This window comes from Setaria italica, chromosome VIII (genome assembly GCF_000263155.2).
Source record: "Setaria italica strain Yugu1 chromosome VIII, Setaria_italica_v2.0, whole genome shotgun sequence".
Classification (NCBI taxonomy): Eukaryota; Viridiplantae; Streptophyta; class Magnoliopsida; order Poales; family Poaceae; genus Setaria; species Setaria italica.
Window position 1 is genome coordinate 31,670,108 of NC_028457.1, and position 14,146 is coordinate 31,684,253.

Here is a 14,146-nt window from a genome sequence, read left to right on the forward strand (position 1 = left end):
CGCGCCGTTGGGCACCTCGAGAGCGGCGCGAAGGCCGTGGGGGCTATTGGCCAAGCGCTGGTTGCACAGCCGCGTCTCCACCGGCCTGGCGAGCTCGTGCCCTGCCGCAGCCAGTCGAGCTCGACCCCGCCGCCACCGGCCTTGCGAGCTCGAGCCCTGCCACCGCCGGCCTGGGGCACGGGCACGACCAGCCCCACGCCAAAACCAAGCACCGTGGATGCACCGAGTCCGGGTTCCATGCTCGGGCATGGCTGCTCTCGCACCCGAACGGGGAACAGGAGACCCACCACCACCGGCAGTCACGTCTCCGTCTCGTCGCCGGCACCCAGGATCCGGTACAGTAGGGACCGGATCTGGCCCAGGAGACCCCGGATCCGTTGCCTTGGCTAGGCGCCATTGCCATGGGCGCTACTGGAGCTCCAAGCCCAACACTGTGAGAAAGAGAACATGGGGGAAGGGGGGAGGAGATGTGGTGCGAGGGGACCGGCTTCGGTGCCGTCGCGGGCCACCGCTGCCGCTCGACAGGCTGTAGCGGCGGCGGCCGGAGGGGGCCGCCGGCGGGGGCTTCTGTGGGGCGGTGGAGTCGCCCCTCCCGTCGCCCAGAGAGGTGATGTGGAGGGGTCCTTCTCTGCTAAACTAACGTGAAAGTGTTCATTCTTTATTCATGTGATAGGACAAAATTGCCCCTAGCTAGACTTACTCTCACTTGTGTGGTACCTGCCTTGTCCTAGAGCGGTGTGTGGACCCCACCACACCAGATAAACTGGCGGTATGAAAAATACATTCGCCGGAGTTCACTTAACTGGCCATCCTAGCATAAATCAGGGCCTGTGCCAAACTATAAAGTGGGGAGCCGGCCTACCGGTCTAGCAATGAGATATATTAAGAATTGTACCTATTAATCTTGATTGCACAATATTGCTTTGATTTCTACTAGTGGGCCACATAAACAACTGCTAGCACAAATATGGGCTCTCAGCAATGGTGACTGCCGGCAATTAGAAATTAAGGCACCAACACAAATCGTTTTTGGCTAATGTTCACCACCCTTCTCTAGGCTAGTCGTAAAATAAGGACATAATGTTTTAAGAGACTTTTCAAAATGATTAATTTGCTTCAGAGAACTAGTTTAATTACCTAACCCTTAGAGTCTATGCGTTGCGTGTGCAGGGCGGGGTGAGGTAGAGCCCTCTGTACGGCAGTTGACCTGAGGATCTTCCCTTATCCGTTCCACCTGCTCCCCGAGCCCATACTGAGCGGGCATCCCCGGTCGGTCATCCCAGTCATTCCCGACCATGTCGGTCGGGAAGGAGCGATTGGCGTCGGTCCGATTAGAGGCGTATCCCTGCTTGGGGGAACTTGGTTGGAGTCGGACTGTGGTACTGGCCCTGACTAGACCTCCTGGTCGGGGGCGCCGGTCGGTGGCCGGATCGTGGTCACGGCCTGGTGTCGCGTATCTAGGCTAGTCCGGGCGCGCATTGTCGCTACGCTGCCTGTTGGGCTGAGCATTGTGGAAAAGCGGACCCATTGGGGACCCCAGGTCTATGGACCCATCAACTTCACTTTTGAATTGTATTTTTAGCACTTTAAATGACCTCAAATGAAAATATTATCAACTATGAAGTTTTAGATCCCGTGGAGCAGAACAACTTTGGTATTGAGTTTCTATTCGTTTGAGATGTCTTTAAAACAACTTAACGGATATTTGGGCCTGCAAACAGTATTGGATCAAAAAGTTATTAACTGCAAATTACTCTTCAAGCTCTTAACTTCGATATAAAGTTTGTGTTGATCCGATTCTTCTGAAAAACTTATGATTTTCCTTTAAATAATATTGCTCTGATTTCTACTTGTGGGCCACATAATTAAACAACTGCTAGCACAAATATGGGCTGTCGGCAATGGTGACTGCTGGCACTAAGAAATTAAGGCACCAACACAAATCATTTTTGGCTAATGTTCACTGCCCTTCTCTAGGCTAGTCGTAATATAAGGACATAATGTTTTAAGAGACTTTTCAAAATAATTAATTTGCTTCAGATAACTAGTTGAATTACCTAACCCTTAGAGTCTACAAAATTGATGACCAAATGTTTCTATTTTTCTTTTTTTCTCTAATGCGTCATATGAGGCTTGACGTACGTGGAGCAATAAAGGAAGTTCTAATTATTAATAATAATAAGATAACTAGTCATGGTGAGATAAAATTATTATGTGACTCTCGATGTGAAGGCTACAGATAAAATGAGCGGTAATGCCTAAAATAGCAATCGAAAATTTGGACTGTACTGATCTTTTAGCTGTAGTAGCAAAAGTGTGTTCAGATTTCACGCGTGGCATCACAATGACAAAAGTGTTACAGAGGAAGCACTCCTTGGCTAGTACCTGCCGTGATAATGAAACAAGAATTACAAGAAAAAAATTACAGAATTCCATGTTGCATGCAAGAGGCCCTGCAAAGTCTCTTAAAACATTAATTACGTGCTTATATTAGTCGGCACACAGGAGATGCCAACTATTTTGGCAGGAAATTAAAAGAACCAGGATCAGGCCTGCTTGGTAGCCTCACGGGGACGGGGGCCATGGCCATGGGAGTTCCACTGAAGCAGCATCCAAACAATGGATGTCCCTGCATTGGAAATGGAAACTCTGGTTAAACATAAGTTCAGTCAGAGGTCATGGACAGAGGATTAGCCAGCAGAAGCCGCTGGCCACTTGTGGAGGAAGGGAATGGTGTGGTGGCCGGGGCAGCCGAGGCGCCGGCGGGGAGGTGACCTGATCATGTTGTATACCTGCAATGAAGATGAACAGGGAGAGTCTAGCTGCACTCATGGTGTGGTACACCAGGCACTCGACGGCAAGGTAGCCGATGGCGTAGACGAAGGATAGGAAGGTGGCGGCGTAGACCGGCTTGCTACCGAGGTTGAAGGCGCACAGGAAGCAGAGCGTGCACGACAGCAGAGTCCACACCGCGACCGTCCGCCCATGTACGCCGGTCACTGAAGCCCAGATGATGGTAAGGTTTAAGCGGATGTTTCAGTAAAACATGTTGAAAGCAATCTGCACATCAAGACATGCTTTGGAGATTACTATTACTGATCTACACTTCTACAGCACGTACTCGCTATCTCGGAGAAGGTGGCCGAGCAGAACGCCGCGGAGCCGAAGAAGCAGGACCAGGTGTAGCCGGATCGGAAGGTGCCGACGGCGATGAGCCACCACCCCAGCGCGGGCACGCCGCCCTTCGTCCATGCTCCGGCCATGGCTTATTACGAGCCCCGGGCTACGACCAAAAGGACGAGGGCGCAAGGGTCTTAGCAGGATCACGAGTACCTCTTTTAACACGTAATGGTATCACGAGTAGTACTTAGAAACGCCTGCTTCCGCCTCCATTTATTGGGGAGGGCGGGAGGAGCGGCGGGGCCAGGCTCGAGCTTGAGCGGGTGATTTCTTTTTTTATTCTTTAATACCCCTTTAGTACCGGTTATTTCACCCGATACTAAAGGGTCCCCTTTAGTACCAAAGTAGCAATACCGGTTGCACAACCGATAATAAAGAGGAGTTTAGAATCGGTACTGAAGGAGCTTTCCGCAGTGGTATGTATTGTTATATGAGCTGATCTCTCTTCGTGGCTGTCGGTGAATTGTCCTCTCTGGACTCCAATTCATCCAACATGGTCACACCACAAAGTATCTCGGTACCTAGGTCAAGTGAGCCGCAAAGGTTTACCTCGTATAATATGAATCTAACCAACTCGTATAGGTCAATTTAGGCACGTCTTTATTCTCTTCTTCTATCAAGGTTACTTTTGCCATATATATTCGTGATGACACCTTGGTAGAATGAGACACGTGCTCTTTTTGCCATTTGGTAGATTTGTATTCCCTCCGTCCCAAATTACTTGTAGCTTTTACTATATATCTAGACATGGTGTATCTAGGTGCATAGAAAAATCTATGAACATAGAAATCCCAAAGCAATCTACAATTTGGGATCAAGGGAGTATCGTAAATGATGAACTGCAGCGTATATTATGGTACTATGCCAATGATTTTCACCAATTCATGGTCCTTGTGCCTTTATTAGTTTACCCTTTTAGACCTGACCATCAACAGCATCATCAGGTGTCAGGTGTCTATAGGATAGAAGAATGTTCCAGTAGTGCTCCATGTGCTTCGGGTGCTCCAACGCACCCAAGCACTCGCATTCGTTAGTTGCAAGATCCATGATGTATGTGAGAGATACATTGGACGGCAGATGTGCAGATGAACTTGAAAGAGAAAAATGCAGATGGACTTGAGAGATGAGTTGGGAATGTGTAGATGGACTTTAGATGAGTTAGGATTTAGCATGAATGAGGTGTTCTGCAGTAGTTCGATCGATTTGCCTAATCCCACATACAGTACGAGCATTACTTTTCCGTATCTCATTGCAGTGGTTTCAGCTTGTAAGCCATCATTTTCTTCTCGATGCCTGAGTTTCAGACATAAAATGGGAGAAAATTAAAAATAAGGTACTGATAATGCCAGAGATTAGCTGCACCGATCGCCACTCTAAATAATCCCAATGATTAGCTATACTAACAACTTGCCAACAAATGAACTTATGGCTCACATTGGACACTGAATCTGTACTTAATTCAGAGACATGGCATGACGCCCTCACCAGAATGTCAGCCCACGCAACCTCGCAAACTGAAGGCCAACTACTGCTACGGCACTATAACCTTTACTGATACAATCGAAACGTAATTTAGATGCTTGGTTTAGAATTATGTTTTTTTAAGTTTCAGGACTTTTTGAACATGCGGTGATGCCAGCATTTTTCTCCACTTGCTTGCTTTTTGCTGAGAACTACCTTAAACTTCATGCACTTGCACTGAGATCAGCTCTCCGGCCAAAATCTATCCTAGATTGAGCAGACGTGAACATACCTGCCCCTTTCTCTCATTCATTAATAAAGTATGGGTCCAATTATCAACATTACAATTTGCATATGATGCAGAAACGGTAGGTGCAGGCGTGCAGCCCAAGTAGCATGCATGTTCTGTAACATAGCCGTAAAGTATGGAACCCACCGTTGTTTGGAAGATTGTTTCAAAGATGAGCCATTGGAGGAGTAATCTAACTGTCGAAGGTGGCCTTATAACTGGCCGAATAGCCACGTTAACAGATGTCCATATGCATCATTCATAAGGATATATACTTTGTGATGAAATCAAAGGTTGTTGAATTGTTGCCACTGAATTAAAGGGCGAAACATCTTTTGTGTACTATTGAAATTGTTCACAGGATGTTTCAATAGTTTCTAACTAAAGTCATCATGTTGTTCATCAGCATATGGATTTATGGGTGCCGATGCATGTGAGACTTCAAAAATAATGTTGAGACACTTCTCCGTCCAGTCTGAAAGTAACAACTCCCCGTCTAAATAAATAGTCCAAGCTGGCTAATTACAATACTAACAACGTGCAAACAAATTAAATGGGCACCGCTCATGTGGAACACTGAATCTGTTCTTTGAGATAAACTGATCACCTTACTTAAGTACATGGCATGTTGCGAGGATGCCCTCACTGAAATCCTGGCGCACGTAATCTCGCAAGCCGACAGCTGTTATTTGGAGCCAGAATCTATCCTAGATTGAGTTGACATGAACATTAGTGAAGTAAAGGACCGAATTATAAACATTACATTACAACAATTTGCAATCAGGATGATGTATGCCATGCATTTGAATATCATCTGAAGTAACCATGTGAACAATCCAAAGCCAATGATGTCACTTCTAAAATATCAGGTGATGTCAGCGTTTCGCATCTCTGATGTGGAACACTGAATCTGTTCTTTGAATGAAGCTGGCATCTTAGTTAAGTATGACAAGTTGCTGCGATGCCCTCAACGAAATAAAAAATCTTGGGGAGTGCAACGACCTCGCAAACCGAAAGGCCAACTTCGTTCTGCTGTGTTCAAGCCATACTAATTTGAATTGTATGACCCGTATGAACCGAGACCAGCTCGATCTCCGGCCAAAAATGGCTGACCTGGACATATTCTTTGAGAGAATGCATGACAGTTGCATCCGATGTCGAGCTGACGTGAACATTGCTGACCTGATCCATTTTCTTGTTTCATCACAGCGTGGCTATTGTAGACCGGACCTGGGAAGTCAATATATAATAGCATGAGATGAGATGATTTGGACGTATGATTCTTAATGTTGAGGGCTGGCCTCCAATTTTACAATATGTACTATCTACTCCCTCTGTCCTAAATTACTATTCGTTTTGACTTTTTCTACATACATAGTTTTTGCTACGTATCTACACATACATACATCTAGATCTATATCAAAAATTTTGTCTCTAGAAAAGTGAAAACGAATGTAATTTGGGATGGAGAGAGTACTTCCGAGGCATGCGAGGGCAGACGATGACTTGCACCTATTAGAACACCCGGAAGTTTAATTTCTCTGATCTCTCCAAGCTCGAAAGAGTGATCTCATTCTTCTGCACACTTGCCTGGTGGATGATTTTCAGTATATTTAGATAACTACACGTATTATAACTATGTTGTTTGGTGATTCGATAAAACCCTTGGGAAATATATGAATTATATCAGGAAAACCGTCGGTGACTCAAGAGAAAAATAATAAAAAGCACTACAACAGAGAGAACATTTCTTTTAGCGTATCAGTTGCGAATACACTACCGAAGGGGGTTCGTTAACCGGTACAAAATGCATATTATCTAGCGGTGGCAGTTAAATAACTGGAAGGGAAGTGATCTTTGCTTCCAGTTTAAGTCACCAACCAGCAGTGAAAGTACCAGCTTCACGGAGGAGGAGAAAATCCAGCACCGCGGTGGTGAACAACAAGGGTGCAGCGTTGCTAGGCAAAAAGGACTTAGTCCGAAATGGAAAAAGGGCCAGACGCCAGAGTGGAAAAGGTTCACAGTAAAAGGTGATATAGGCTACCAACGTTCGCCCGTCACCTTTTCTCCCATGAAGAGACCCGTCTGTTATGCCCTAGCCTAGGATCACTAGAGCACATCTAGTCGGGTTCGAGAGAGAGACATGAGAGACTAGGAGTTCCTGGTGAGTGCCTAGTGTGAGAGAGGGGGAATTGGGGTACCTTCACCCCTAGGGGTGGGAGCAGCGGAGCTGCTGGCCATCGCGGGTTCGGTTGGTGTAGTTCTGCGCAAGGCAGCGATGCGCAGTGTAGTCCGGTCACCGGTGAAGTGGCAGTGGCGCTTCCCGCCGCTGCTGCGCAACCTAGATCGGTAGGTGTGTTGGTGGGGGCGGCTGGCTGCGGCGAACCTCGTGAGCCGAGCCGGGTCCCCCCACCCTGTTTATATAGCGCAGCGCGACAGGGGCCCACTACCCATTGATAGGGTAAGCGCCCCCGATCAGGGCGCAGATCAAGGTCCTGATTGGCCTTTGGGCCAATCGGGAAAGAGATCAATCTAACATTCTCCCCCTTGATCTCATCATTTACTTTTAGCTTTATACTTTTCACTTTTATTCGTTTCATCGTAGATTAATATGCAGAGCATGTTTCATCGTCACAGCTTGATTGCCGATAGAATCAACAGCTACAACACACCTCTCTATTTTGAAACAATTCTGTTTCTTTTGGGCCTTATCTAATCCAGGAATCATAGGCTTTCCCTTAAACCCATGCCGGCTAAGTGTTCCCTGAACACATTGGGAGGTAAGCCTTTTGTGAGCGGATCCGCAAGCATATCTTTTGTTCTTATATGCTCGAGACTTATAGTGTGATCCTGGATTCTGTCTTTCACAACGTAAAACTTTATCTCAATGGCTTTGGAAGCATTGCTTGATTTGTTGTTGTGAGCGTAGAATACTGCTGGTTCATTATCGCAGTACATCTTTAGTGGTCTGTTAATACAGTCAACCACTCTCAATCCGGGTATGAATTTCTTTAGCCACATTGCCTGCCCCGTGGCCTCATGACATGCTATGAATTCTGCGTGCATCGTCGATGACGCAGTTACTTTCTGTTTTGAGCTTCTCCATGAGATAGCTCCTCCTGCGAGAGTGAATACGTATCCAGACGTGGATTTTCTATCATCCTTGTCTCCCGCAAAGTCTGCATCTGAATACCCTTTTATCTCTAGGGAATCAGATCTCTTATATGTAAGCATGAGTTCTTTTGTGCCTTGCGCGTAGCGCAACGCCTTCTTTACCATTTTCCAGTGTTCTATTCCTGGATTACTTTGATATCTACCGAGAACCCCGGTGACAAAAGCTAAGTCAGGGCGAGTGCACACTTGTGCATACTGTAAGCTTCCGACAGCTGAAGCATATGGAACCGCTTTCATTTGATCGATCTCGTACTGGTTCCTGGGACATTGAAAATTCCCAAAACTGTCACCCTTGACTATAGGAGCAGGTGTGGCTTTACTCGCATGCATATTGTACTTCTTTAGAACCTTTTCTAAATATGCCTTTTGCGATAACCCTAGAACCCCATTCAATCTATCTCGGTGAATTTCTATGCCCAAAACATATGTTGCTTCACCAAGATCCTTCATATCGAAGTTTGAGGACAAGAACTTCTTTGTCTCTTGCAGTAGATTGATATCACTGCTTGCAAGCAAAATATCATCTACATACAGGATTAGGAAAATGTATTTCCCATTTTTGAACTTTGCATAGACACAATTGTCCTCTATATTCTCTTGAAACCCAAATTTCTTTATTATATCATTAAACTTTAGATACCACTGTCTTGAGGCTTGCTTTAATCCGTAAATGGATTTCTTTAGACGACATCCCATGTGCTCTTTGTCTTCCATGACAAAACCCTTTGGTTGTTTCATGTAGACGTTTTCTTCTAAATCCCCATTTAGAAATGCCGTCTTTACATCCATCTGATGTAACTCTAAATCAAAATGCGCAACTAGTGCCATTATGATTCTGAAGGAGTCTTTACATGAGACAGGAGAGAAAGTCTCATTATAATCTATTCCTTCTCTTTGTGTAAAGCCTTTTGCCACAAGTCTCGCCTTATATCTTTCTATATTCCCTTTGGAGTCACGTTTAGTCTTGTAGACCCATTTACAGCCTACTGTTTTGGCTCCTTTAGGAATCTCCTCAAGTTCCCAAACATTGTTGGAACTCATCGATTTCATCTCATCTTCCATGGCCTCTAGCCACTTCGATGAGTGAACACTTTTCATGGCTTCTTCATATGAAGTGGGATCACCTTCTATATGAACTTCTTCTGTGTTATAAACTTTATAACAATCAGGGATGGCTGATTTTCTGACCCTTTGAGACCTTCTAGGCCCCTCACTTTCAGGCATATTTTGTGCCTCTGCTTGTGGCACACTATTCTGAGGTGGCTGCTGCAACTCTTCCTCGTGTGCAATGATGGGTTCAGTTGGCTCCTGAAGGACAGGTTCCAAAACTTCACTCATCGTTTCCACGGGTGGAATCACAGCAGGAGCCTGCACCACACTATCAGGAACTGTAGCAGGTGCCTGCACCACGACCTCAGGAATTATCGGTGCGGGAATAATAGGTAGTGAGAAGTATGGTTCCTGAATCATCGGATTGGGTGCACACACCCGCTTCTCCTCAAGATCAATTTCTCGAGCTACCATGCTCCCCCTCACCATCTCATCCTCTAAGAAAATCGCCTGTCTCGTTTCTACAAACTTTGTGAATCTGTCTGGACAGTAGAAACGAAAACCCTTTGATTTTTCCGGGTAGCCGATGAAGTGGCAACTAACTGTTTTGGGATCTAGTTTCCCGATGTTTGGGTTAAACACTTTGGCCTCAGCTGGGCTCCCCCACACACGTAAGTGGTTTAGTGAGGGTACTCTTCCTGTCCATAGTTCGTACGGTGTTTTGGGCACCGACTTACTTGGTACTCTATTAAGGATGTGAATGGCGGTCTTCAGCGCCTCCATCCACAGTCCCAATGGTAAGGTGGAATAGCTCATCATGCTGCGCACCATATCCATCAGTGTACGGTTACGCCTTTCAGCTACTCCATTTTGCTGAGGTTCGCCCGGCATTGAATACTGGGCTACTATGCCATTTTCCTGCAAGAACCTTGCAAAGGGTCCAGGAACTTGGCCGAATGGGGTATGCCGACCATAGTACTCCCCCCCACGGTCGGATCTTACTATTTTGATTCTTTTGTTATGCTGATTTTCAACTTCAGCTTTAAATATCTTAAATTTATCCAAGGCTTCTGATCTTTCTTTGATAGGATAAATATAACCGTAACGGGAGTAATCATCCGTGAATGTTATGAACAAGTCATAGCCATCCACACTTTTCACAGGAAAAGGTCCACAAATGTCAGTGTGGATTATCTCTAAAATTCCTGTGCTACGTTTAGCGCCTTTTTTAATTTTCTTTACAAATTTTCCTTTAATGCAATCAACGCATTGTTCTAAGTCTGAGAACTCTAATTGAGGAAGAATTTCATTCTTAACTAGTCTTTCTATTCTCCCCCTCGAAATATGGCCTAAACGACAGTGCCATAATTTCGACGATACTTCTTGAGTTCTCTTTCTTTTCTTTGTTTCTTTCTCTGACGAGGATACATTCATATTCACATCACACACAGAATTAACTTTTTCACGTAATGATAATAAATACAACTCATTGTGAAGGATGGCAACACCAACACATGCATTATCGAACCAAATGGCACACTTTCCATTACCAAAATGACATTCATAACCATCATGGTCCAAACGTGAAATACTTATTAAGTTTCTGTGTAATGAGGGAACATAAAGCACATCTTTAAGTACAAGCATGAAACCATCAACTAGCTCTAAAGAGACATCGCCAACAGCTTCAACTTCTGCTTGGACTCCATTTGCGACTTCAACGCATCTTTCGCTTCTTTGCGTAGTCCTCGTCGAATGGAATCCCTGTAAAGAATTTGCAACATGAACAGTTGCACCTGAGTCAATCCACCAAGTAGATTTCGAATACTGTGTATACAAGGATTCATTTACAAAAGAAATAGTATTCTCACCTCTTTTTGCCATTATTGACTTTAACCAGTCGGGGCAGTCTTTCTTGAAGTGCCCCTTTTTCTTGCAATGTAGACATTGGTCTTTGTCTACTGGGAGAAGCTTTTGGTGATTCTGCTGCATAGGAGCTTTTCCACGTGCCTTGAAAGAGGGATTAGCAATCTTTTTTCTGTTATCCTTCACATAGTGCAATGAGCCACCATGTGAGGATCTAAGTCTGTCCTCTTCCTGCACGCACATGGCAATCATTTTCTCCATGTCCCACTGTTCTGGCTGCATGTTGTAATTGACAACAAAAGTGTCAAACTCTTTAGGCAGAGAAGCAAAAACCAAATGCATAATGTGCCCAGGCTTGAGCTCAAGATCCATAGGCTTCAGCTGCGCTGCCAAGTTATACATCCTCATGATGTGATCTCTTATGCCAGTCCCTCCGCCATTGTACCTCTCTGTGGCCAGCTGCTTGAACAGCTGGGTAGCATATATCTTTGAGGAACCAGTGAACTGATTCCTTATCTTGTCGAGGTACTCTGAAACGGAGTCACACTCTGCGATCGAGCCCAAAATGGCAGGCTCAATCGTATTCTTTACCAAAGCCATACATTTCTTGTTGGCAGTGGTCCACTGTTTATTCTCAAGGGTGTATGCCAACTCCAGTGGAGCATAGTCCCTCTCCTTTTGCTGCCATGCAGCATCATCATCACCATCAGCCCTCACTGGCTTCTGTGGAGCTTGTGGCTGCGGTGTGGTCAGTACCCAGTCAACTTCTCCACAAACGAAGGAGAACTCAATCTTCTTCCTCCATTCTGTGTAGTTGTTGCCTTTGAGAATGGGTATCTCTTTGAGACACGCCATTAAGTTGAATGATCCTGAAATTCACAATCCATAAATGCGATCATAACGACAATTGCATGAGTCATTTCCAACGTTGGTCAAAAAATAAAACATACAACTGTTGATGCAATTTAAAACTATATCACCGTTGGGCAGAAATAGAAATAAAAGCATCAAAATAACTTTTTAAATCATGATACAGTTATTAACAACGTTGGTCAGAAAATAACAGCACCATGATCTAATTAACTTTATCATGCTCTCACAAAATTTAATTATCTCGTTGGTTCAAATTAAATTTAAATAGAGCAATGAATATTACTTTTGCAGCGGAAACTGTGAAATAAATCTATTTTCAGAAGCAAAACTCTGTACAAAAATTTATTAATCTCTAATACAAATTATCCCGTTGGTTCAAATTGAATTAGAGACTAAAACTGTGCAAAAACTATTAATTAAAAGCTTCTGGAAATAGAAAAAAAACAAAAAAAAACAGAGGTTACTGTGCAAAACGCGAAAGTCGGCCCGCGCGCGAAAACGGCCCACGGCCCGTTCCCGCACGCGGCCCGCTCGCGCGTAACAGGCGGCCTGCTCGCGCGGCGCCTGCGGCCTGCTCGCGCGGCCCACGAAAACGGCTTGCCGCCGGCCTCGCTCGCGACGCGCGCGCGCAGGCCACAACCTGGGCCTGGGCCGCGAAAGCGGCCTGCGGCCGCATCCCGCCTGGGCCGAATCTGGCCCGGACAATCCCGACCGTCCGTCCAGATCCGACGGCCAGGCGCCATTTTCGGCGGAACAAAACCGGCCGACGGCCGGCCCCTGGAAACCCTAGCCCCATTCTTCTTTCGCCCGTTCGCTCTCGCCGCGGCTGCGGCGGCGGCGGGGTCGTCTCTCCCGCGCCCGGCGATGGCCGGCGGCGGCGGTGGAGGGATGGCCCCGCCGGCGCACAGCCGCGGCAGCCCCCTCCTTCCTTTCTTTTCTAGCCTTCCTCCCTTCCTCCCTCCAAAAACCGAAGGTTCGAGATCCAGATGGAGAAAAGGGGCGGCGCCACCGCGGGTCCCCTCGCCGGCGAGCGCGTCCACCCGAGGGTTGGGCGCGCCGCCGTCGAGCGGTCCTGTGGTGGTGCTTTTGCGCCCTCCCCCGAGCCCCGAGCGGTTGCGCCGGTGGTTCGGGTGGACGTGGTCTCCGGCGAGCCCGAGGCTCGGCCGGCCTTTGCCGCTCGCCGTCGGTGGACGTGCGGCGGTGAAGGCGACGACAGGTAAGTTTCCCGGCGTCGCTCGTTTCTTTAGATCTAGGGTTAGGGTTAGGGTTTCTGTTTCGGTTTCTTTTTCGGTTTCTTTTCCGATCGTCATTCTTTTCTCGATCTACTGCTTTTCCCGATCTAGAATAGCTTCTAGGAGGTGTCTGATACCAATGTTATGCCCTAGCCTAGGATCACTAGAGCACATCTAGTCGGGTTCGAGAGAGAGACATGAGAGACTAGGAGTTCCTGGTGAGTGCCTAGTGTGAGAGAGGGGGAATTGGGGTACCTTCACCCCTAGGGGTGGGAGCAGCGGAGCTGCTGGCCATCGCGGGTTCGGTTGGTGTAGTTCTGCGCAAGGCAGCGATGCGCAGTGTAGTCCGGTCACCGGTGAAGTGGCAGTGGCGCTTCCCGCCGCTGCTGCGCAACCTAGATCGGTAGGTGTGTTGGTGGGGGCGGCTGGCTGCGGCGAACCTCGTGAGCCGAGCCGGGTCCCCCCACCCTGTTTATATAGCGCAGCGCGACAGGGGCCCACTACCCATTGATAGGGTAAGCGCCCCCGATCAGGGCGCAGATCAAGGTCCTGATTGGCCTTTGGGCCAATCGGGAAAGAGATCAATCTAACATTGTTGGTGGGGGCGGCTGGCTGCGTCATGAATAAACAGTGCCGTAAATTTTGTGAGCTTCATTATTGTGCGTCTTCACGTAATGTCTTGTATTCTTTACGCTTCGTCAATAGTAACATGCTGCTGTCTCGTGCAGTTCCTTAGAAAATAAGGCATGCAAAACTATAGCTGTGCTGAGCTATGAACACACATTAGGATCGGATGGGAAGGCCATACACGCCATAGTGTTCTGCTTCTCCCTATAAGTACGAATGGAAGAAGCCTGAGCAAAAGCACCAGCAAGTCCAGCACTAGCAAGCATTGGCTCCTCTCCTCTGTGCTCTGTAAGGGTGTGTTTCAGAGTGAGTGTGAGAGTAGTGCTACCGGTGTTCGGTGTCGGCGCCGGCCTCCAGACGTTTGCTTTGCCCGCGCGAGGAAGAAGGAAGAGAG

At 46.9% G+C, this 14,146-nt stretch overlaps 1 protein-coding gene across 1 annotated transcript; it reads right to left on the reverse strand.

The window, feature by feature from the left end:
* Nucleotides 1-2,301: 2,301 nt before the first annotated feature.
* Nucleotides 2,302-3,340, reverse strand: LOC101763487 (ergosterol biosynthetic protein 28). The gene is made up of 3 exons (XM_004980627.2): nt 3,122-3,340; nt 2,793-2,999; nt 2,302-2,629 (listed from the first exon to the last, which is right to left on the reverse strand). The coding sequence occupies exons 1-3, from the start codon at nt 3,261-3,263 to the stop codon at nt 2,547-2,549; spliced, it is 432 nt and encodes a 143-aa protein (XP_004980684.1). The 5' UTR covers nt 3,264-3,340; the 3' UTR covers nt 2,302-2,546.
* Nucleotides 3,341-14,146: the final 10,806 nt, after the last annotated feature.

Bases quoted from the DNA above. Each gene is read 5' to 3' on its own strand.
- LOC101763487 (XM_004980627.2), bottom strand. From the start codon at position 3,263: ATGGCCGGAGCATGGACGAAGGGCGGCGTGCCCGCGCTGGGGTGGTGG. The intron at 3,000-3,121 runs GTACGTGCTGTA...TCTGGGCTTCAG, and splicing joins CACCTTCTCCGAGATAGCGA to TGACCGGCGTACATGGGCGG. The intron at 2,630-2,792 runs GTATACAACATG...TTTCCAATGCAG, and splicing joins CCTGTTCATCTTCATTGCAG to GGACATCCATTGTTTGGATG.